This window comes from Oryx dammah, unplaced genomic scaffold (genome assembly GCF_014754425.2).
Source record: "Oryx dammah isolate SB20612 unplaced genomic scaffold, SCBI_Odam_1.1 HiC_scaffold_2, whole genome shotgun sequence".
NCBI classification, from domain to species: domain Eukaryota; kingdom Metazoa; phylum Chordata; class Mammalia; order Artiodactyla; family Bovidae; genus Oryx; species Oryx dammah.
In genome coordinates, this window is record NW_024070186.1 from 61,636,559 (window position 1) to 61,662,165 (window position 25,607).

The 25,607-nt window shown below is 40.3% G+C and overlaps 1 protein-coding gene across 2 annotated transcripts in view; it reads left to right on the top strand.

Moving 5' to 3' along the window:
• Positions 1 to 25,607, top strand: part of FNDC3B (fibronectin type III domain containing 3B) — a 356,356-nt gene that overhangs the window by 90,990 nt on the left and 239,759 nt on the right. For both annotated transcript variants that reach the window (XM_040248765.1, XM_040248772.1), the window contains exon 3: positions 10,383 to 10,458. In XM_040248765.1, the coding sequence (XP_040104699.1) occupies positions 10,383 to 10,458 (76 nt within the window). The remainder of the gene's footprint in view (positions 1 to 10,382; positions 10,459 to 25,607) is intronic.

Here is a 25,607-nt window from a genome sequence, read left to right on the forward strand (position 1 = left end):
TTTAGAGCACACACATAAGATAGGTGTTTTATCTTTTCAGAGGAGGAAATGCAGGGTTAGAAATGTTAAGTGCCTTGTCTGGCACAGCTGGGACTCAGCTACGATGTGTCTGATTTGTTCTTCTCACTGTGTATCTTCAGTATCTTCATTGATTTGTAAACTCTCAGTTAAAAAGTGAATTGAAAGTAAAATGAGATTAGCACGAAGTGACTTTACTCAGTATGTACATAGTATAGTGAAGTCGCTCAGTCATGTCTGACTCTGAGTCCCCATGGACTATAGCCTACCAGGTTCCTCCATCCATGGGATTTTCCAGGCAAGAGTACTGCAGTGGGTTGCCATTGCCTTCTCCAATGTACATAGTATAGTGTTATTTAGAAGACAAGTCTGGCCTGAACACCATCTAATTTTACCTAAAGGTATATTGTGGCAGGAAGACAAACATGTAGAAGAAATATGTGGTATTGCTTCCTTATTTTTTGTAGTCTTAAAAAAGTAATAAAATTCATCTTCAATTTAATAATTAAGTTTTACATTGTGTGTCCTTTTTTTTTCAAACTTTATCTGCAATTCTGAGTCCTTAAATTATTTTTTCAAACTTTTTAAATGTATGTATGATATGCTAAAAGGCAAAGTTGAGCTTAGAGATATGAAAAATGAATTAGCTAGTCTGAAATGGGGTATTCTAGGAATCAGAACAGGTGTTTTGGGGATATGATTAACTTGGAACCCTTGAGAATAAGTAATGATTCTCTTTTGGTTCATAATTAAATTTGTTTCCCAATAATCCCATTAATAATAAACCCTATTAGTCCTCCTTGCCTTTTGATCAGCAAATCAGCCAGCAACATAGTAGGTGGACAACATTGTTGGATTGATGAGTTGACTTGAAGTAAAGGAAAGGACTGCTAGGTTGCCTCATGAATGCTTTGGAGATTAGCTTTTTAGAGCAAGAAACCAAAGGGAAGGAATAAGAGATAGAAAACCTCTAGGAAGAGGTGGAGACATGAGAGGGACAGGCTGTGAAGGCCCCTCAGTTATCAGTGATAGGAGTGGTGGAAATGGAAGTGACAGAATCACAGTTGGATAAGAGAATTAGAGAGAGTGACAGGAAGTAGGAAAAATCAAGTAGTTACGTCTGGGAGAGCCATGCCCATGACTTCACCTCTGTAATCAGAGATACGGTGGTGTTGACAGGGAGAGCAGAACTCTTCAGCAGCGAACCCTGTGATCTGGATAGTCATATTTAAAGGTTAAACCGTTGGTTGTTTTTGAAAACTCTTACTTAGAACTGTGTAACCCCTGAATTATGTCACAGTTGGATGTTTAATTAATATTTTTGCTGGTCTCTGTGGGTCTAGTATCTCCCATCTCAGAGATGTTTGAGTTTCTCACTGCTATCATAGTTACTTAGCAGTGTTGCTTTCCTACTGGAAAATTCTGCTCACAGGATAAAGTCCAGACTTTCAAGCAGGGCAAACAAAGACTTTTCTGAGGTGGGCCTGGCCTGCTTCTTCAGTCTCACCTTTTACCCCTCTGTCACTTGCTTATGCCTGCCTTTACAGCCGCATTGGAATTCTCTAGCACACTGTAACTCTAAATGCAGTGAACCAACCGCTCAGTGCTTGTACTGTGTGATTGGCTTATCTTCTCATTTTCCCTTTAAGTGTCACTTCCAACTATAACTTTTCCTGATGTCTTGGTGGTTTCTTCAGTTTCCAGAGTGCTTAATAGCAAATAATCATGTTTTGTTTTTTTTTAAACAGCTAATTGTGTTTTCTACTTTTGCACCAATATACAAATAGAGGTCAGCTTTTATCTTTCTCATCTTAGAATCATCGGTGCTTAATAAAATGCCTAGTACATAGTAACTACTCAGCAAATATTTGTTGAATGATCAGGATTTCAATAATTACATTAGGTATAGCTTTAAATAAGTTTAATCAGTACAAAAGCATGGCCTGAATAAGTGATGATAATATACTGTGCAGAGGCAGGGAAAGGCTAAGGTCTCTAACTCAGAGTCTTTCCAAAACTATAGAATATTATGTATTTGTACTCATTTCTAATTTTGTTAGTGGGAACAAGATATAAAGCAATAGTATTATAGTAATAAGAAAAGTTAACTCTAGACTGTTTAAAGACAAAATATTGGGAACTGATTTTCTGTTAGTTATACGAATGAGAACATTCCTCATGGGCACATTATTTCTTGATTATGTCTTAGTGGGGGAAGAACAGTGTTCAATAAATGACAAGGCCAACATCGAAATGAGTTTTAAAAATGGTAGAATACTGCGAATGTAGGCAGTGAAATATGTTTCTTCAGCGGCCTTGAGATTCCCACAGTAGAACTGTCTGTGAGGTTCAGTGCACAGTTTACAAGAGAAGGGTTTTAGTGGCTCATACAACCCCATGGACTGTAACCCGCCAGCCTCCTCCATCGTGAAATTCTCTAGGCAAGAATCCTGGACTGGGTTGCCATCCCCTTCTCCAGGGGATCTACTGGACCCAGGGATCAAACCTGGGTCTCCCACATCATGGGTAGATTCTTTACCATCTGAGCCAGGAGTGTGACATCAGTTAGTACGTCAGTGTGGACCACGTTGCTCTGCGTCAGCCGACCAAAAACCAGACATGAGGTAGCTGGCTCTAAACGCAGGATGACATGCAAGATTTAGTGTGCAAAGCACATCAGATGAAAAGTGGTCCAAGTTGCTGATTCCCCATGAGTGTGGCCAGAGCCCAGCTTGGAGATAGGGAGTGCGTGGATGGAATTGAGGGGTAGGAAATGGTTTTACCGCATGTGGTGGATATTTTTAATAAGAATTGACCCTGAAATGGTGATGACAGGAATCACATTTTGTTCTCAGTGAACATAATTATTTTAGCTAAAGCAGGAAGAATTATCTTTTGGATACTCAACAATTCTGTGAAAATATATTCTCCAGCAGATCTTCCCGACCCAGGATTCGAACTGGAGTCCCCTGCAGGCAGATTCTTTACCAGCTGAGCTACCAGGAATCAATAAAATGAAAAAGATTTGTTTAAATAAATGTAATGCTGCTCCAAATGCTCAGGGATATTTGGTGACTGTTACTCTTAGCCGGGGAAAAGCTACACTTACATTTTTGGTCTTTTTTGTTTTTGACTTTTATCTGAAAAGTCCTATAGTTGAAACTTTAGATTCAGGCATTTGTGGCTGTCTTAAAAGAGGCTTTGAACCTAGTTTGGGCCATCTGTATTACATCCTGCATTTTTCATACCTAAGTTAGTGCTATATTTTTATTCTTAGCAAACAGCTTTTTTGGTAATAGAATCTCTTTATTCAGGGCACAACACATTTAAAGGGAGTAGAAATGTATAACTTCTTACAAGCTGCCATTGTTTTCTTTATAGCCCTTATCACTATCTGTAAATGTTTTGTTTTATTTAAGTCACTCCTTCCTCCCATCCCATGCAAGTTCCCAATTGTTATCCTGCGAGGTAGAGAGAATTGTGTGTTGTCTAAGTCTCTATTTTGTGGCCTGATGGAATGCCTCACCTTTTCTGGGCACTCATCAATATTTGCTGAATTAAGATGAAGTAGAGTAGTAATTCGGAGAAGGAGATGGCACCCCACCCCAGTACTCTTTCTTGCCTGGAAAATCCCATGGATGGAGGAGCCTGGTGGGCTGCAGTCTGTGGGGTCACTAAGAGTCTGACACGACTGAGCGACTTCACTTTCACTTTTCACTTTCATGCACTGGAGAAGGAAATGGCAACCCACTCCAGCGTTCTTGCCTGGAGAATCCCAGGGACGGGGGAGCCTGGTGGGCTGCCGTCGATGGGGTCGCACAGAGTCAGACACGACTGAGGCGACTTAGCAGCAGCAGCAGCAGCAGCAGCAGAGTAGTAATTGGAGAAGCAGATGGCAACCCACTCCAGTATTCTTGCCTGGGAAATCCTATGGACAGAGGACCCTGGTGGGCTGTATTCTATGGGGTCGCAAGAGTCGGACATGGCTTAGTGACTAAACCACAGAATCGTAATTCTTCTAAGGATACTTACTTCATGAAATGAAGTCATTGAACTCGTTTTAATATACAGTTTACCCTTGAACAGCACAGGTTTGAACTAAATAATAAATAATATTTATTATTATAAATATTATAAAATATTTTAAATTATAAAATACTATGCATATTTCCCCCCCTAAATACATATCACAGTACTACACCATCTGCAGTTGGTTGAATCAGAGGTTGTGGAGGGTCAACTGTAAAGTTATATGCAGATTTTTTTTCACTGTGCAGAGGGTTCAAGGTCAAGTGTATATATTTTCAGCAGACACTGGTGTGATTTCAGTGCATTAAAATGTTCTTGGTTCATCTAACTCCTCTTTCCTTGGTTACCTGTTCATCCATTCCTGTCTTTTTTGTTAATGACGGGTAACTTTTGAGAAGTATAGAAGCTCAAGACCCAGTCTTTTTCAGGAGTAATCTTTTATTTTTCTTATGCCTATTAGGTCATGAGAAATGGCACCTAATGATAGTGCTAATCAAATAGCTTATTGGTTTCTCCTAGGTTTCTAAGGGAATTCAAGGACTTGACAATGACTTTATGAGAATAAATCTTGCCCAGTTTAAAGACAACTGTTTGTTGTTAGTTAAGGGATGGATTCCTTACCACGCGACTGCCATGTTATGGGTAACAGGCTTTGCCTCAGGGAGTGAGCACAGATTTCCTAGAAGAGAACTTGTCCTCTGCCATTGGGGACATGCTTTTGATCCAGTCAAATGCCTTCTCTCCTTGTAGCCATTTATTGAAGCGTCTCTCTAGAGAACTAACTCTGTGAAACCCACACCTGTTGCGGAGGAGGAGGAGGAGGAGGAGGAGGAGGAGGAGTAGGAGGAGGAGGAGATGCTATGTGGTAGAAGAGAAAAGCATGCATTTTGGTCAGGCAGGCCTGGGTTCCAGTGCTGATTGTCATTTTGTAGTTCTGTGACTTTGGACAAATTACTTATCCTCTCTAAGCCTCAGTTTCCCCATCTTTAAAGTCTGGATGTCCTTTTGCCTTGATCTAGTGTGTAAGTATCCTTGGATGCTCCCTGGTCTTGCATGTTCTTTTCCTACCAGCTTTGGATTCAGGGCTCAGGTTGGACATGTGAGCAGGTGAGTCAGTACCTTCCTGTTATCTTCTAGGACCCTCCAGTTAAACTGCTCATGTTGTAAATCCTGGGACATTTTCTTTGTGTATGTTATGACCACAAAGGTGACTGTCAGTCATTTGCAGCTCATCATCTCCCTTTTCGTAAGAGAGACAGAACTCAAGAATCAAATGATGCCACTATTCAGTTTTGCTGGAGGCCAGCTGCAGTCTTGACACAGAGACCAGAGTCTCAACGGTGTGTCATGATGGATGCTTTGGGTACAGCGAAAGAGCCTGGGTGAAGCTTGCCAGGATTTTTCTGGAGTTTGGGAATCTGAAGTGTGTGTGTGTGTTCAGAAGGAAGGTGCTACTATTCCTTTCATGGAGTCAGAGGTCACTTTTTAAGTTGTTAGATCTTCCTGGATAGAATCTGTCCTTAGCTGGAACTCATCTGCAGTTTTTAGGTTGTAATACTCCTTTCTCTCTTAAGATGTCTGTTGGATATTCATAACTGCTGTACCCGAGAATGTTCATGCATACATGAAACAGCTAAGAGTAAGACAAGCTTCACAGAATGTGGCAAGTGGGAAAAGCTCTGAAAGTGAAACGAGATTTCCTAGCACTGTTTATATCTTGACTAGGTATGGAATTTAACCCTTGAAAATACTGCAAATGTAACATTTCATCTTTGGTCAGAGCAGGAGCTTTTGTGATGAGCACATACGTGGCAGTGATGATTTAGTTGGGTGCCTGGCAGTATTTTATTTGAGGCAAAAATTAGGAATTTGCCTCCAGGAGATTATCTTCTGGTTAATCAGCCATCCAAAATTTAAAATGCAAAAGTAGCTTTCCTTTTGCTCTTCTGGTGAGTTAGAAACAGAGTTCTATTTAGATTTATACCTTTAAAGAAAGATGTTATACCAGCTTCAATTGTCTTGTTGGGTGAAGCTTTCCCAGGATGCTGTGTTTAGCCTTTTTCTTAGTTATGTTAATTCTACCTCTTGTTGTATTGTTTCTTTAGACTTTGGAAGAATGGTCACTTATTTTTCAGTAAACCTTAATGAACCGCCTTTGGTTATTTTGGGCTGCTTGGTTCCTGTAGCACTAAGGGATTTGAAACAGATCTGACAAAACAATAGTAGCCTGAAATATGTCTTTGATTAATATGGCTCTATGTTAGCATCTCTGGGGGGGGGGGGGGAATCTATCCGTGGTTAAAAAAAAAAAACAAAACTTCTTTTTTTTCCCCTTCTCCTCTGACAAGACACAGAATACAGCATGACTTGTTTTAGTGCTGATTTTGGAAAAGCAAGAAATGCTTACTAAGTGGGCAAAAAATGATGAGGTTTGGACAGTGATGTTATGTTTCACATTCTGTATTTAAGAGAACTTGTAACTGTAATGTCTGCTTTGTGGCTAAAGAAAGAAAGGAGGAGGGAAGGAAGGAGGGTTGGGGGGATGGGGAGAGACAGATTGAGAGAGGGAGAGAGAGAGAGAGACAGACAGACAGACGGAGTGACTTGTTCGATACAAAAGGTTAAGTGCCAGGGAGCCTGCCAGTGTGACTCAGGCTCCTCAGGGCCACACGATGCAAGGCCTGCTGCCGCCATCTCATTCCTGTCTCTGGTTAGGGATAGATCACTGGGCTGGTGTGTGTCAAAGGTTTATTTTTATATCTGCTTTATTGACAGCAAAAACAGTATGGTGGTCAGTCCGCTTCAGTATAATAAAATGCTTTCTTTTAAAGTATCTCGGTGCCAAGATGAATACGGTTTGCTCAAATAATGACTTTCACTCTTGCTAAGAAAAATTGATATTGGGACACAGGAGATTTGCCTGGTTTCTGAGGTAACTTGGTAGATTATAATCTGGTTGCCATAGAAACACAGCAGCAGGGAAAATTACAGTAACTAAACATTTGAAGAGAGAGATTTTAATAGGATATGTGCAAGCCCTTTACCTATCCTCTTTCTCCCAGTAGAGAAGAGGTAGGGGTCAGGAATGGGCCTCCCGGGAGCAGCGAGGGGAAGGCATAAATGGCTTTGGGAGGCTGGCTGCCCCCAAGCCATTCCATGAGATGTGGCCTGGTGTCAGCAACCGCAGAGAAACTGCTGCAGACACTTTTCATGCAATATGATAATCAGATAATGTGATAGAACCTCGAACATGCTCCAATTCAGATATCCCGTTCTTGCCTGGGACTTCCCATAATACTGGTGAATTGTACTTTTAGAACTAGCATTTAGAACTAGCACGTCGTCTGACAGTTATGAGTGTAGTGGAAAAGAGTATATGCATTTAAGATTGTCAAAGAATATCTGGGTCATAGTCTTAGTGTTCACTGATTTTTTTTTTTTTTTCCTGACTGAATAATTCGACAGGCATATCTTATAGGCCTATCTCTAGAGGCTTAAACACAAAGCAGATGCCTTCTGCTCTGTTACAGTGATGTTAGAATTGGTTTAAGGATTTTTAAAAAAACATGGATAATTTTCTTTCTTGGACTTTTATTCCCCTGTAGTTATATTCTATGTGTACATAGAAATAAAGTTAAGTCAAAAATATTTTCATGTTAGGAATGACTCTTAAAATTCAGTTTCAAGAAAGCAATGAAAATGTCTTAATCACTCCATAGAGATCGGGAAGGATTTCCTTCTGAGTTCTTAAAATGGCACAGTGTGTTTACATTGGTAAGGATTTGAATGCTTAAGACTGAAAAATTATTGACACAGTTACTGTACAGGAAAAATAAATTGCCTTGAAATAACTATTATAATTCAAGATAACAAGAAGCACCAGGGATGAAACTTGTACTGCTTTGCCTTGAATGGTCTTGTTTTTTCTAGTTAACGTATTTCCAGATTAAAAATGTTTTAATATCCCAACAGTGTTTCCTGGAATTATTAGTATAAGCAAAATACATAGACTTTAAAGATTTAGCTTTTAAAGATAAAATGGTTTTGATCTTAATAAATAGTTTTTTAAAATACATAAATTATGGTCCATATGGGGTGCCCAGGTGGCTCAGTGGTAAAGAATCCGCCTTCCAAGGCGAAGACATGGGTTCTATCCCTGGGTCAGGAAGAACCCCTGGAGAAGGAAATGGCAACCCACTCCAATATTCTTGCCTGGAGAATCCCCGTGGACAGAGGAGCCTGGCAGGCTACAGTCTATGGAGTTGCAAAGAGTCGGACATGACTAAGCCACTAAACCACCACCACCACAGTAAATAAAGTTGACTTTTAACATTGCATATTATGAAAGCTTAATTTCTCAAAGTCATGGTTGCAGTGGTTTTCCATAAGTTTTATAACTTTCATTCATTCAGTAAAAATATTTCTCAAGCACATATTCTGTGTCAAATCTTGCCCTTAATAGAGCCCAGATTAAGGCTCTATAAAGAAAGACAGACACAAAAATAATTCCTTTACCATCCTAATGGCAGAAAATAAAGAGGAACTAAAGAACCTTCTGACGAAGGTAAAAGAGGAGAGTGAAAATGCTGGCTTAAGACTCAACATTCAAAAAGCGAAGATCATCACTTCACTTCACTGAAGTCCCGTCACTTCATGGCGAATAGTTGGGGAAGAAGTGGAAACAGTGACAGATTTTATTTTCTTGGGCTCCAAAGTCACTGTGGATGGTAACTGCAGTCATGAAATTGAAAGATGCTTGCTTCTTGGAAGAACAACTATGACAAACCTAGGCAGTGTGTTAAAAAGCAGAGACATCACATTGTCGACAAAGTTCCATGTAGTCAAAGCAATGGTTTTTCCAGTATTCATGTATGGATGTGAGAGTTGGACCATAAAGAAGGCTGAGTTCCAAAGAATTGTTGCTTTTGACAACTCAGACAACTCAGAGGCCTTTCCTGCTGGAAAAGACTTGAGAGTCCCTTGGACAGCAAGGAGATCAAACCAGTCAATCCTAAAGGAAGTCAATCCTGAATAGTCATTGGAAGGACTGATACTGAAGCTCTAATTCTTTGGTCACCTGATGCAAAGAGCTGACTCATTGGAAAAGACCCTGGTGCTGGGAAAGATTGAGGGCAGCTGGGAGGAGAAGAGGTTCAGAGGATGAGATGGTTGGAGGCATCATTGACTGAGTGGACATGAGTTTGAGCAAACTCCAGCAGATGGGGAATGACAGGGAAGCCTGGTGTGCCACAGTCCATAGGGTTGCAGAATCAGACATGACCTAGCGACTGAACTACAACAACAACAACAACAATTAATTGGAATTATAGATTTTAGGAAGAAGCTGAGTTTCATTTTGTTTTTTTGAGAACCCGTAGTATAAGACCTGTCCTGTCCCGAGAGTCAAATGCCAGCCCTTAATCTGGCAAGGATAAATGGGTGGTGGCTGGTGGAGGAATGAGCAAGGTGGGCAGAAGGTAGAGATGGAGTGCAGGGGAGAGCATTGCAGACAGAGGAAACAGTGTGCTTGATGGTTTCGAGGCAGGAACCAGGCTTGCTCCAAGAATATGAATGTGACATTGACATCCTTCCATTTTCTAGAAATACATAGTCATTGTTTTAATAATGTTAAATTTGCACCTGATGATTTTTAGCAACAGTTTTTAAAACTTGGATTATGTCCTTTCATTTATATTTAGATATAGATTAATTATTTTTCCCCTTTTGTTATCTAAAGTAACTGAATGAGATTAGAACTAAAATTCTGAGATTCTTGAAAGAACATATTTTGCCATGGCATGCGTGATTTAGTCTTTTGGAAGTTGTCTTCTGATAACAAAATATCTATGTTATATGACTAAAACAGACATTTAGGTAATAGATTTAAAGATTTGTGTGTTTGATAGGTCCTCCTCATACTGTTCATTAATATTTCCAGGTCCTATACATAGATACTTTTCTTCCCCCAAACACAGCTAAATGCAAATGCATGTACTTATTCCCCCATCAAATTTGAACCAGATCTAAGACATCTCCTAAGTTTTATGTTTATACAAGATTCTGTGCTACGTATTTCTTGTCTAATACATAAATTTATATAATGAAACTGTTGAGAAAACCCCAGATGTTCTAGTATTAAATTGAAAATTAGGGATTTCCCTGGTGGTTCAGTGGCTCAGACTCAGTATTCCCAACGCAGGGGACTTGCATTCTGTCCCTGGTCAGGGAACTAGATCCCACATATCACAACTGAAGATCCTGCATGCCACAACTAAGATCCAGCACAGCCAAATAAATAAATTTTTAAAATTGAAATTAATGTGTTATTTTGGCAGGTTATTCTCGTTCAAGTTAATCCAGGTGAGACTTTCACAATAAGAGCGGAGGATGGAACACTGCAGTGCATTCAAGGTAAGGAAGTTTTTTGTTAGCTTTCTAATAAAAAAAAAAAAATTTCCTTTATTATTTTATGGAAGTAAAGTTTATCTTTGAGTCTGCATGTGATTTTCTAGAAGTAAAATTTATCTTGGATTTTTTTTTTTGCTTTTATTAGGGACTCCTTAATGCTGAGTGGGCCTGTGACACAGTTAAATGTCTTGAGTATTAATTGACTTTTAAGTGAATTAAATCAACTTGGGAAAGCTTGCATTGTCTTCATGTATTAGGGAATTTGGTCCCCTGAAAAATCCAGAGATTTTTAGGAGACCTTAAAATTCCAGTGGAGAATAGCACGTACTTTTTCAAGTTAGATGAAAGTTTCAAATACATACTGTGATGCTACCCAAATGATGCTTTCAGAGGTAAAAATCTATATTAAATATCTCTTAGTTATTTATTACTGAGTAACAGGGTACTCAGATTTGGTAGCTCTATACAGCATTGGTTGTCTGCAGTTTCTGTGGGTCAGGAGTTTAGGTACAGCTTAGCTGTGTCCTGTGGCTTTGGGCCTATGGAAACACTAAGATCCATGGGCTAGTGCTGCAGTCACCACAAGGCATGTCTGAGTGTCAGTCTGTTTCCCAGCTCGCCTAAGTGATTGTTGGCAGGGTTTAGGGTTTTTTGTGGGCTAGTGGTAGGCAGCTTCCATCTGTTCCTCGCTAAGTGGCCTCTCCATGGAGGTGCTTACATTATGACCGCTGGCCTCGTCAGAGCAACAACTACAGGGCAAGAGGGAGCACTCCGTCTAACCCACTGGAGCACGGTGATTACACAGAATGTGAATACTAGCAGGCAGGCATCACTCGGGGCCCTTTTACAAGGCTGCCCACCACAGTGACCCTCTGCCCTCAGTAGTTCAGGTCTCTCCTGTGTGCAGGATACCCCCTCCTAAGATCTCCAAAAGTCCTATTCCATTACTGCATCAGCTCTCCAGAATCTTATCTAAATAAACTCCAAGTATACTGGTATAGCGAGGCTCCTTGAATGTAGTTAATGTAGTTCTTTAAGGACTGCTCCTAGGCCATTTCAGTTAATTTCTAGTTTGTGTGATACTGGTGTCTCTTCTCTGTCATTCACTTTGGGAAGAGAGAGAGAGACAGGTACTCTGATCCATATGAAGTTCTACTGTAGGAAGATCAGCCCAGATCTGGAGTTAGTCTGTAAATACTGCTGTGTTGGAGGGCACTCTGGTGAGAGCTTTTTGGCAGTTATTGGGATTATGGGACAAATGGTAAATTGGCCTGTAATTGAGCTCAATACTAGGTTGTTGGTTAGACTGAAATCTGCCCAAAGGTCTTATTTTTAATACCTGGGCTTGCTCAACAATATATAAAGAAAATAAATGGAAATGCCCTTTAGTTTTAGTTTTCCATAGTGAACTACATGGAAAAACTTAATTTTTTTCTATCCCGCATAATAGAGTATGCTGCTGTGTAGCTTCACTACTTGTTTTTTTTAACTGTAAGAACAAAAATTTAGGAAAAAAATTAAAACTCATTTCAACTGCAATTAATCTGAAATGATTTAGCCGTTCATGAACGGTATTTTTTCTGATGGCATTTCGCTGATTGTTGTGTCCCTGAAATTGATCGCTGGTGTTCTAAACCATTTAAAAACCAAACCATACGAAGGAACTTCAGACAAAAGAAGAGAGAAAATATTTTAAAGTAATATAAGATACAGAATCTTCCACCTACTTGTATTACTGTAACATATTATCAACAAATAAAACCTCAAAATTCACTCTGTATCTTTAAAAAAGAACACACTAGAAAAAAGGAGATGAAAAGTTATTTTACCTACATAGAATGAAGCTGATGTTTCCAGTTCAGTAAGAGAATAGTTCAGCTTCTGGTCATAGTAAGGTTGGAACTCAGTGTACTGGCTGGAAGACTGTGTCCCTCTGCAACTGAGTATGTGTAATAGAATCTATAAGAAGCAAATTGCTGAGTGGATCAATTTGTATAAAATCCACTTTTTCATGCCACCTGCTTTTACTTTTGGTGTCTGAAGAGGGTGTGTGTGTGTGTATTCATCTAGTTAGCCTCTTCCTCACTTCTTTTGAGTGCATGTTGGTAACTGGTATACTCTGCAGGATATTTTGCAAGTATATTGCTCTGTCCACAATGGGAGCTTTGTATTTATTCATGATGCTACTTGGAGATAAGTGATACTAACACCTCTTTCACGGACTTAAAAAAAAATGCTGTTGACTAAAGAAGAATTGTGGAGCCGTTTATCTTTGGCTTCCTCTGAGTCTTCTCAGTCTTTATTCTCTTCTGAACACCCAGATACTGTGGTTATCTTTATTTGGGACATATTGGTAGCTGGCCCAGCTAATTGAAATGACACAGGACAGGATGAGAGGGATAAGGACCTGGAACCCCAAGTGGTTTGCTAGGGCTTCGGAGGCACTGGGACAACAGGATCAACTGCAGGAACTGGAAGGAACCCTCGTCCAGACCCATTGTTGGCCATTCATGTGTAATAGGCAGTCACTCAGGCCAGGCATCCTCGCTGACCCCTTCATTTGCGTTCCAGTGTGAGTGAGCGAATGCTTCACTCCAGATGGCTAGAACATATCAATATAGAATGTGGGAATAGGCAGTATATTTATAAATTCGTTGTGATTAACATCCTTATCATTGCTAATATATATATTTTTCAACTTTTAGGCATATGTATTCTCTCATTAAATGGGTATGACAGATACATATGAAGCTGAGACCTGTAGAGGTTAACACACAGCTACAGTCACATAGGGAGAAAGAGCAAGGCTCTTGTTTTTCAAATAATTTCATTTATTTTTGGCTGTGCTGGGTCTTTGTGGCTTCGCAGGGTTTTCTCTAGTTGTAGTGAGCGGGGTCTCTTCTCCAATTGCGGTGTGTGGGTGTCTCATTGCAGTGGCTTCTCCTGTTGGAGCACAGGCTTTAGGGGTGCGCAGCTTTTGGTAGTTGCAGCACCTGGACTCAGTAGTTTGGCTCCCTGTGTTTAGAGCACAGGCTCAATAGTTGTGGCACATAGGCTTAGTTTCTTAGCTGCATGTAGGATCTTCCAGGGTCAGGGATTAAACCCATGTCTTCTGCATTGGCAGATTCTTTGCCACTGAGCCACCAGGAAAGCCCCAGGACCAGAGCTCTTTATTGCCTCACTCTGGGGCTTTATTACATCAGGGAGTCATGAACTGAAATCGACTCCATTTTCCGGAGCACATGACAAAAACAAGATGGCTTCTGATTCTTGGAGTAGCAGGATTCTGGGAAGGATGCTAGATGAGTACTTACTGCTGCTGCTAAGTCACTTCAGTCGTGTCCGACTCTGTGCGACCCCATAGACGGCAGCCTACCAGGCTCCGCAGTCCCTGGGATTCTCCAGGCAAGAACACTGGAGTGGGTTGCCATTTCCTTCTCCAATGCATGAAAGTGAAACGTGAAAGGGAAGTCGCTCAGTCATGCCCGACTCTTAGTGACCCCATGGACTGCAGCCTACCCGGCTCCTCCGTCCGTGGGATTTTCCAGGCAAGAGTACTGGAGTGGGGTGCCGTTGTTGAGGTGGGCTGAACATCTAGGTGGGGCTTCCGCTTGAGGTGCTGGAAGGAGAGAGGTACAATGATAGAGGACTGGTTAGGAAAGGATCAGAAATTGAGTCATACTGTAATGGAAACTTCTGAAAGAAGTAGTTGCATTTTACCAAAGATTAAAGTTAAGAGAATGAAGCTCTAGTTATGCTCTTTCAACACCAGCCAGCAGATGGAGAGGTGGTTTTTTTTGGCAGGGGTGGAGTGACGGTTGGTGGTAGTGGCCTTCCTGGAAATTCAAGTCATACTCATTGCTTATGCCATGGTTGAAACTATCAGTTTTGTAGCTTTGCTATTTCAACACTAGCCAGCAGGTTAAGGAGAGCTGGTGGTGGGGGGTGTGGGGACTTGTGACTTCGGAGTAGGGCGAGGAGCTGGTTGCAGGTCTCTCTGGAAACTTTGAAATTACACCATATGACGTCAACCCCCTTTGCTTGTAGTTACGTTTGTTAGCGTAATGATTTTCTCTATTGGACATTTATGACATCGCTAGAAAATCCCCGGAAGCTTATTGTGATGCCATGAAAAGGCATTCTGGAAATTCAGAGCAAATCAAAGTAAAGAATATTGTTACTCTGGGGAAAAAAATGAGACTTTTGTTTTTGTTTTCATGGGAATGTCCTTGGTGATAATGAAGGAAGAAAAACACAGGAAACATACAATATGCTGTGAAAGCAGATTCATTTCTAATGGAATATTTCTCAGTATTTTCCATGAAACATGAATCATGGGTCTTGAAGGGGCCACAGAAGGTCATAGTTCATTCTCACTGGGAGGCAGCACTATACCTATGGCATCCTAGACAAAAGATTTTTCTTTCCTAGGCCAGATGGAAGTGTATAAAGAGCTAATTGTTGGGGGAAAAAAGAGTCTTAGCAATCAATATGAATTCTTTCCTTTGCTTAATTCAGACATTAATAGAGGGCAGCCACAGGTCTCTCCCATTATTTTCATATCCTTGTCTGGGCTGAGGTGCTGGCAGTGCAGCCTTCCTTCCTGTCCACACATGCCATCTTTTTTTTCTGGGCCATTTCTCTGCTCCCGGTGAAACTGTTCAGCCAAAACAAATACCACACTTCCTTTAAGCTTTAGGTCTGTCTCCTTCAGGAGGGCCCTTTCCACCCCACCTCCCACCCCCCATTTCAGTCCATTCTGACCTTCCTCTGTGCTCCTGGAGGAGCAGGTAGAGGTAGCCCTGCGTGTAAACCTTTCCTTAGCCGGTGAATTGGACTGTGAATTTACTGTGACAGGAAACAGTGTATCCTCCACCCTAACCCACCCCAGCCCCACAGCCTGGCAATAATTCCTGACTTTAGACCCTTAACTAGCTCTGGCATTATATCAGATGGGATGATATTTCTTTTAACTTTTACTGTTGTGCTGGGAACTTAAAGGTGTTTAGTTATGTGATTGTAGTGGCTTTGAAAATCTCTGTAGAAGAACTTCCAAATCACATTTTAATTAAAGCCAATCAGTTTCCTTTAAAAAAAAATTGTAAGTCTGAAGAACTTTCATATTGACCTGTACTAATGCTGCAATTTTTGTGTTTCAAGACTGTTATATTTCAAAATTTGTGAGCCCGCAGAAAACAGATGAATGTTATGGTGATAACAGCAAAAACAAGATAAAAGTGAAATGCTTGGGATCACCATTATTCTAATGAAGAATAATATTTAAATAATTGCTAGTGTTCTTTGTCCAGGATAATCCAGACATCTTTGTGAAGATTATTATTACTCAGCCAATCTGTGTTAAGTGGGTAGAGATCTTGAAATGGCAGGAGGGAAGCTCCAGGAAAACCCTTCTCTGAGATGGCTGTAGTTTGGACGCTATTAGAGTGGAAGCTTTCCCCCCTCCTGCTTTGCTCTCCCTATGGCCTTTTCAGCTCTGTGTCTGACTCCGCCCGCCCCACCGAGTGTGGGAACCGTATCATTGATGAACAGCACGCTCTGCTCACAGGCTCTGTGAATGACACCATTGAGAGCCTTTCCGCATTTCTGAATCTCCTTGTTTTTCTCCCTCCCACCCCCTCACCCCGCCATATTCGGAATCCAGACTGCCACAGGGACCTTCAAGTTACTTTTTTTTTTTTTCTCACTTGGTACTTTAAGTGCATTTATTAGACTTGTTTGGCACATTAAAACACCAACCTGACATTCTAAGAATTTTAAGACACGTCCTAGGGAGCTCTCATTGTCTCCTGCTTTGTTAATTGAGAAATGACATGAGTGATGTCACTGGGAGGGCTTACAAGCTGAGGTAGACTATCATTTCATAAGCAAATCTATATGGTCTGTGCCTTTAAAGCAGACTGCCTGAAAATGAGGTATTCCTGCTTTACTGGCTTAAAACCAAGGAAGGGGACCTGCTGTAAATGAAGTTGGTCTTCTGAGATTGATTGCACCCTTCCTTGTCCTGGCTTAAATTTGCAAACAAGTTTTTCATCAAAACTATTTGGGTGGTTTGAAAGTGAAATTCCTGCATATGACCGCCTTTAAATCTTTGAGAATCTTTGCAAGCTTTCATTACATTGAATATGTATTTGATTTTTATTTGATTGTATTTAATTATTTATGGAAAGTGTGCATTATATGGGGAAAAGGTTTTTTTTTCCTGTTACAATTTTTGTATTTTGAGAGCTTTTTTTCAGAGCACAGGAAACCACTTTTAAAGTCAATTTGTTTTGTATCTGGGGATTTGTGAGAGATCACTAACCTGAAATCTTACTGTGAACAGTTAAGGTCTCACTTGAAAAATCTCGTAGAATTAAAAATACCAAATCTTTAGCCCAGGCTAGCCCTTCTGTACTGCCCATCTTTTTGACTGATCCAAAGCTATATTTGGTGAGAGTTATTAATACATAGCCGTCCAGTGAGGCTCTGGGTTGAGAGATTCTTTGAGTTTCTAGGAAAATCTGAATTACTCCACCAACTTGCCAGCTCATTTTATAACTTAAGCTTTGGGACAAATTGGTCTTTTACCTGTGTGTGTGTAGTATTGATGAAAGGTTGATGAAAAATCAGTTTTAGCATTGTAAATATATACCTGATCTCTCAAATGCTTGGAAGCCTTATTTTGGGTATGATGATTTGCCTTGTCTCTCACACACATGGCATACATAGTTGTTTGTGCAAACAGGAGTTCTGCATGCTGACCTGATAGGTCCCCTTTCAGACAATAGCTTGCTGCTGAGTAACTGGAAGATTACCAGCAGAGTGATAAGAACCAGTAAATACTGATGTGCCTAGAGCGGGAGAGCCCAGTTTTTGGAGGGGGTAGGAGGAGAGTCTGGGATGCTAAGTGCAGCTGTCATCATTCTGGGACCAAGAAATGTCATGAGAATGGTTACATGAGTGCCAGACTGTGCTGCATCCCAGGAGGTGTGAAGTCCCTCTCGAGATGTACCCACTGTGTCTGCTGCTTTCTGCCTTGCCCAGTTATCTTGATTGTCTTTAGCTATTCGTACATATGCATGGGGCTTACTCTTTGGTTCAGTGATAAAGAATCCATCAGCCAATGCAGGAGACAAAAATATTGGAGTGGGTAGCCATGCCCTCCTCCATGGGGCATTTTTGCCTGGAAAATGTCATGGACAGAGGAGTCTGGAGGGTTACAGTCCATAGCGTTGCAAAGAGTCAGACATGAGTGAATGATTAAGCCACCTCCACCACCACACATTCATAATTAGGACAAAAACTTTACCCAAAATTATATTCTCAGACTCTCTTTGGTCTTTTTCTCCAAGTAAAGCGTGAGTGATTTAATTGCTAGAAGCTATAAAAATTATGTTCTGAGAGTAAAGGCTCTGTAGTGTGAATCCCTGATTGTTTGCTAGATAATGGTTAAACTCTTAACCCCAATTTCCTCTCTTAAAATGGAGGTAGTGGGAATTCCTATGCAATAAGGTTGTGAGATATAATCCATTGTAAATACCGGCATCATCACCATCACTGTCTAGTAATGTATACAGCTTTGGTGATGATTTTTGTCCTAAATTGATGTCATGATCAGTTGTGGCCATTGGGTTGATTATCTGGGTGATGGAAATCTGTCTTAAGTTCTGGTCTCTGTTTTATTGCCAACTTAGCAATAGGCTTGCTTTCATGGGGTTGATGGTGATGGCAACATTTCAGATGAAGGTTTATGGAAATGTATATATATTGTTCAGATAAAGGATTGTGGATAAAACAGTGGTTCCACCTTTTCCTACATGTAAAGTAAGTTTTGTAGTTGAAGCTTCAGCTGTTTCTTTTTCTGAATAAGAAACAGTTAACTCTCCCACTGTATCTGAGCAGCCCTATTCAGACAGGCCTATGAAGCAGTTCCTGTGGGTAAGCCTTCCCTCCTTTAGGTCTTGTCATTCACATTTCAATGAAATTCCAGACTTCTTTAATCTTTATTTCATGTATTTTGCTCTTAGGCTGTACTGAAGGGGCAGTAAAGCACATTGGTCAGATTATTATGGGTTTTGGGGTTAGATTGCCTGGCTTAGAAGTCCTCTGCTTGTTAGATGTATATCATAAAAGCAGTTACTTCTCTTTACCTACACCTAATCTGTAGAATTGGAATAATAATATCAGTCTTAAAGAATTGCTGTGGAGATTAAATGACATATTGGGTAGAAAGCACTTAGAGTTTCTAAAGCAAGGCAAGGGTCCAGTAAAAAAGGAACCATTATTAGGCTCCCAGTATCCTTTACAGCTAAACATTGAACCACCCTTTATTTTTGTTACTTGTCAGTTTAAAGCATTTCAGAAAAGCTTTTCTGAACTTGAGGCATTGGTTAGGAGTTTTCAGATGTCTTCACACTTTAGTTGTAATGCTTCAAAATAATAATGTTTCATAATAATATGTTTAAAAATTAAGTAATGGGAGTTTGGCTTCTGTGCCCTTTTGTCTTGCAGGCTTGCTCAGCAATGACTAAAATGTCATTTCTGAGGGCGCCACTGCTTGGAGTTCAGAAGTCATGGATTATTGTGTGCCAGATGATTCCTAAGAAGTTAATTCTCATTTCCTTGATTGTCTGCCACATTTTATTTCACAGCTTGTAGTCTTTAGTTCTTGCTTTATTCTTTCTGTATTTTTTACCTTTGTTTTTACACTTATAATTTGAAATGGAAAATTTCATGTAAAGAAGACTGTAAAGGATTCTTAAAGTTTAAGGGTCAAATCTTAATAATCTTTGTATCCCAGTGCCTGGCCAGCACCTCCTAGGTATCCAGAACAAAAGGAAAGTCATTTCCTAATATACTGCTGAAAAATCATGTCAAAATGATGGGAAAAGTCTCTTAGTTAATTCACAGAGGTAATTTTTTGTTTTTGTTATTGTACTTAAGTAGTTAAGTTTGGTTATTTTTTTATTCTCCATTCCTCAAGTTAAGATAATGAATGCAGGTATAAGTTTGTTTCCAAAAGCACACAGTAAATCTGAAGTCCAATATATGGGTTAGCTTCCTTATTTGTAAAAGACATGAGGGAATGATCATTATATTCATTCTTTTGATAATGTTTTTCTTTTGTGCGGAGTAGGCTGGAAACACCCTGGAAAGTATTGTTAAGGCTATTTAATACTGAAAGATGGGCCAACTTTATCTTCTATATTATTAGCAAGTAATTTAGATTATTCATTAGTATTTTATGTTTTCATGCAGTTAAAAATTATTGCCATTATCTGTAGCAGCAAGCTCTCAATAAACCCCATGTCGGACCCAGGAATAATAGATAGAGTACACTTTAAATTGTAAATGAGTTTGATTACTGAAGTAAGTGGAGTTGTTACGGGGATTTTTCTCTTCCTCCATCAGCAGAGGGATTGAAGGAGAGAGCGAGGTGGTGAGATGGTGAGGGGCAGGCAGGAGGCCAAAGCAGCTCGAGCGGGTGCAGTGCTGGTGGGTGTGGAGGTGGGAACAGAAATTTGGATTCTATAGGAGATAGTCATGACTTGCTGGCCAGGGAAGCACTGAAGAAAGGGAGTGAGCTATGGAATAGAAGTTGTATGTTTCCCTAAGATAGGCGGAATCTAGTCCTTCAGGAAAATGTTTGTCTTACAGTGTAAACAATAGTGACTAAACATTTTGTACTATGTCATAGTTGGGCAAACATTAGGATTAACAAAAAAAGAAAAAAAAATTTTTTTAAATAATTGCTTTTTTCCTGGTAGTATTTCTTCTCAGAAGAGAGTTTTGGTGACTTGAAAAGTATTTTGCAAACTATTTTTCAGGATGTGAAGACAGTTGGGTGAAAGGGAAGTGTTTTTTAATACTTCTTTCTGGATCCATCCATTTAAATATGGAGAAAAGTGACTTCCAAAATGCCCACATCAGCGACTTTCCTTTATGACTACTGGTTTGGGGTTCTTTGAATATACCCACATTTCTTATGTGGCTGAATATAAACCCCCCTCCCCTCAACCCTTTAGCAGTTTGGAGAGAAAAGTTGATTGTTGAAAACTCTTCAAATCTTTTTGCATCTGAGTTAAAATGGAAGCATTCCATAATTTAAATGTAACGTCTTTATGGACACTTCATATATTGCAGTGTAATAGAACCAGAATTGACACGTTTTGTGGTATCTTTCTGGCTGAAGGTATGTCCACATTTTCACTTAATTTTAAAAGTTTTCAATTACTAACAAGTTATAATTTCTGCTCTAAACTGGTAAGAGGAGGCAAAACATCGAGGGAAGAAAACTCTTTGGGAAAGGAATGGAAACTTGAAAAGATAAGCACAAGCATTATTAGTGTGTTTTTGGTTGAATGTTATTCTCTGCTAGAAGTCCAACCAGATGAATTTTACCTGTTGTGTTATGCAGTTCTCAGGAAAGCGGATTTACATACTCACACATACACTTACTTCATGTAGATGTCAAATTAAACTCTGCCTATTCTTGGCTTGAAGTTGCATGTCTTTGACAGCTGTCTGGGGCTGGATTGGGTCCTTTATCATCAGTTCAGGGCATCTCATGCTAGGTCCAGCCATGTCAGTTCTCTGCACCTGCTGTGAGGATACAAGCAGTGCAGACAGGTACTTAGGCATGGCTAGAGCCTAGCTGGTCTCCTCCAGTTGAGGAAGAGTGATCTTTGCAGGTGTTATAATCAAACCTTTATACTTCACTTGCCTGAGTAAGCTGAAATAGTCATAAAATGTTAAAATGTAGCAAAAGTGTTGCTTATTATCCTATAAGTTACAAATCAACACCAGAGATCAATTTGGTTAATTTAGTCTCAATAGTCAAGACATTTCTTATTTTATGGGTCAAGCATTCGCTTTTTATAGTGAGTACTTAAAAAATTTTTTTTAATAGTGGTAAAAATCCATAACATAAAACATATTATTTCAACCATATTTTAACTGTACAGTTCAGTGGCACTAAGGACCTTCACATTGTTTTAAGCATTCACAGTTTGAGTGACTTAGTTCTTGCGTGTTATGCTTAAGGTAAAGAACGCCTCTAGGCTTCTTTATGTAAAGAATCCACCTGCCAATGCAGGAGACTCAGGTTTGATTCCTTGGTCAGGAAAATCCCCTGGGGCTGGAAATGGCAATCCACTCCAGTATTCTTGCCTGGGAGATCCCAGGGACAGAGGATCATGGTGGGCCGCAGGCTGCAGTCCATGGGGTCGCAAAAGAGTTGGACGCAGTTTAGCGACTAAATAACAACAAAGAACATCTCTAACCTCTCAGAATTTAAAAACTCCTTGTATTAACATTGGTGCTTTGTAACTTTTGCATATCAGAATTACCTGAAGATTTTAAAAATATACAAGCTGGCCTCCAGGCTAATTATAGGGAATTGTCAGGTTGTCTGAGCCAAGGGGAATTGTCGTATTGTTGGGGGCAAGGCCTTGGCATTAGTTTTGAAAAGCTTCATAGGAAATTTAATACGCAGTGGAGATGGAGACTTTCTGGTTGACCTAGCCCTCAGGGTAGTTGGGATTCTCAGGGGGTGCTTCCCAAATTCATCACATCGCACGTGCTGTGTACCTGTCAGTTCATCAGGTTCATTTTCTTTAAGCGTGTTTGCAAAGTGCTTAAAAATCTTTTATCTTGTAATTATATACTGAATAAGTAAACTCCTCGTGGTGGTTGTCTTTGTTGAACCCATTAGTTAAAATTGGTCTTCAGTTGTTAAAAACTCTTGTAAGTAGTACATGCTGCTGCTAAGTCGCTTCAGTCGTGTCTGACTGTGCAACCCCATAGATGGCAGCCCGCCAGGCTCCCCCGTCCCTGGGATTCTCCAGGCAAGAACACTGGAGTGGGTTGCCATTTCCTTCTCCAATGCAGGAAAGTGAAAAGTGAAAGTGAAGTCGCTCGGTCGTGTCCGACTCTTAGTGACCCCATGGACTGTAGCCCACCAGGCTCCTCCGTCCATGGGCTTTTCCAGGCAAGAGTACTGGAGTGGGGTGCCATCATCTCCGCAGGGTCATCAAACAAATTTGAGTTTATTCCTTTCAGCAGAGACTGGATTTATTTTACCTTCATTTAGATGTAAACACAACAACTCACCTATTATAAACTACTAAAACTAAAAGTTGATCAAAATAGGTAAGATTGTACAGGGTGGATGAAGCTGAAAAAGTGAAAGGAGAAAATAACCGTTTTACAGCTTGCTGCTTGCAGAAGCTGAGTTTAGCTCTGGTGCCACTTGACTTGGTAGAACAATTCGGCTAGAACTACTGCTTCCCTCTTTGTTTCCTTCATAGATCTTGCCTCATACTTTGAATCATGTAGGTGCCCAGAAAACAGCTTGGTATTTGGCTCGTGATCCCCCTCCAGCATACCTGAACCTAGGGTATTACATCCAGGGTCAGATGATGACAGTTACCAGTAACTTTAGCATAGATTATAATCACCTGGGGCTTGTTAAAACACAGATTTGCTGGTACCACCCCCAGGGTTTCTGGTTTAGGTCTGAGATAGGTGAGGTGAGTCCTGAGAATTTGTGTTTATAACAAGTTCCTGGGGATACTGATGTTCGTGATTCTGGGACCAGGCCTTGAGAACAACTTTGAGGGAGGAGAATTTTGGGAAGAGGGGCACTTGTAAGAAGAGGGGATTTATAGAGAAGTGCTTTTAAATGGAATCTCTGGTGGTTCAGTGGTAAAGAATATGCCTGCAGTGCAGGAGACGCTGGCTCAATCCCTTGGTCGGGAAGATCCCATGGAGAAGAAAATGGCTACTCGCCCGCTCCAGTTTTCTTGCTTGGGAAATCTCTTGGACAGAGGGGCCTGGAGGGCTGCAGTCCATGGAGTCCCAAAGACTTGGACACGACTTAGCAACTAAACCACCACCATGCTCTTAAAAGAGAAAATTCTCAGGATTAAGTTTGGTCATAAAATGGACACGACTGAACAACTTCACTTTCACTTTTCACTTTCATGCATTGGAGAAGGAAATGGCAATCCACTCCAGTATTCTTGCCTGGAGAATCCCACAGACGGGGGAGCCTGGTGGGCTGCCATCCCTGGAGTCGCACAGAGTCGGACATGACCGAAGCAACTTAGCAGCATAAAATGGACAAAAGGAAAAAAATTCTTGTAAATGCAGACAAATAAAAGAATGATTGGCTTAAATTCTTCAGTTGTATGCTCAAAAATAGAATTTTTTCTTAATCTGAAAACTTTTCCCCTCCTTCCATTAGAGTTTTAATGAACTGGGGTTTGAATCAGGGTCTCTTTTCAAAGGATTTGTTTGTATAGTCTTTCCATTTATACCTCCTTATTCAATTGCCATTTTATCAGGAATTCTTTTTCTTCTCTGTGCCTCAGTTCAGATATAGTAAGAATAAATACAATTGCCAAAGATATTCTAGGACTATTTTGGAGTTTAATGGATAGTATTATGTAGTATTTGGGGATCACTGAGTTGGGAAACTTATGCAAATATGAGAAGTATTCTAAACAAATAAACAATATCTGATACTCTATTCAAGTAATAAGCAAGTACCTCCCCTCCCCTTGACAGCTAGGGGGTAGTGAAAGAAAAAGCCAAAGGGGAGGATAAGAAGTCAGGGAACTAATATGGAAGTTGGTGCCACTCTGTAAAGTATTCTAAAGAAACAGTTAAGATTTTTAAAGCATAAAACTAAGGGAAAAGGAAGTGACTCAGAATTCAAAATAGATAGGGCTCTTTACCAGTAAAGATCTGGAATGGGAGGAACGAGAGGAGAAGCAATCCATGAGAAGCAGTTGGGGTTAGTGAACGACTCCATAGTAACGTGAAAAACAGGATTATACATATTGCCTTTTTCTTCCTTCTGTGGACAGGGCACCATTGTAGAAATTTAGAACGTTGTGCTCTGTTTTAAAAATCTGCTTCAAGAGTCAAATTGAATTCCAGACCAATTGTTAGTAATTAAAGTTACAACTCTTGAGGAGCTTTCTCATGATCTCCAGATGAGCTCTGCCATTGTTCTGTGAATTTTCATTGATCATTTTTCTACTCATTGCACCTGTCATGCTAGTATCAGCAATTAACATTCCTCAGAGTTGAATAGAATGTCAGCCTCCATCTCAGATGGAACTGGAGAACAACAGGTACATTCTACCTATTTCTTGGCTATACCCAGGGTAGTAAGAAGGCAAGTAATTAACTCTAGAAGAGACTTTGGAGAAAATGAGATTCTTTAGAAATTGAGCCAGAGTGCTGAAAAGTAGCTCTGGGTAATGTACTTAGGGGACATAGGAAATGGCTCAACAGGAAGGGTGAAATGGCCTTGCTAATCTGGCCTCTTTAAATTTATATCAAGCCTATTTCCCTTCCTTGATACAAATCTTTACTATACACTCTCAACAGTCCCACTGTTTCGTGCAACTTTAAAAAAAAATGGACTTAAGTTCACATCAAAGGTCATTGGACTTGAACTCATATAGTAAAAATCAGTTGATCTTGTTAATTTTTCTTTTCCTTTTTTAAAACTATATATATAGTGTGTGTATATATATATGCTGCTGCTGCTGAGTCGCTTCAGTCTGTGCGACCCCATAGATGGCAGCCCACCAGGTGCCCCCGTCCCTGGGGTTCTCCAGGCAAGAACACTGAAATGGGTTGCCATTTCCTTCTCCAGTGCATGAAAGTGAAAAGTGAAAGTGAAGACGCTCAGTCCTATCTGACTCTTAGCGACCCCATGGACTGCAGCCTACCAGGCTCCTCCATATATATTTATTTATTTATTTAAATATATGTTCTTTCCTGGTGGCTCAGATAAGAATCTGCCTGCAATACAAGAGACCAAGGTTTGATCTCTGGGTCAGGAAGATCCCTGGAGAAGAGAATGGCAACCCACTCTATTATTCTTGCCTATAGAATTCTATGGACAGAGGAACCCTGTTCATGGGATCACAAAGAGTCAGATACAACTGAGTGGCTAACACACACATATATATTTTATTGATTTATTTATTTATCTGAATGTGCCAGGTCTTAATTGTGGCATGAGGGATCTTTAATTGCAGCATTCAGACTCTTAGTTGCAGCATGTGGGATCTAGTTCCCTGACCAGGGATTGAACCCAGACACCCTGCATTGGGAGCTCAGAGTCCCATGTG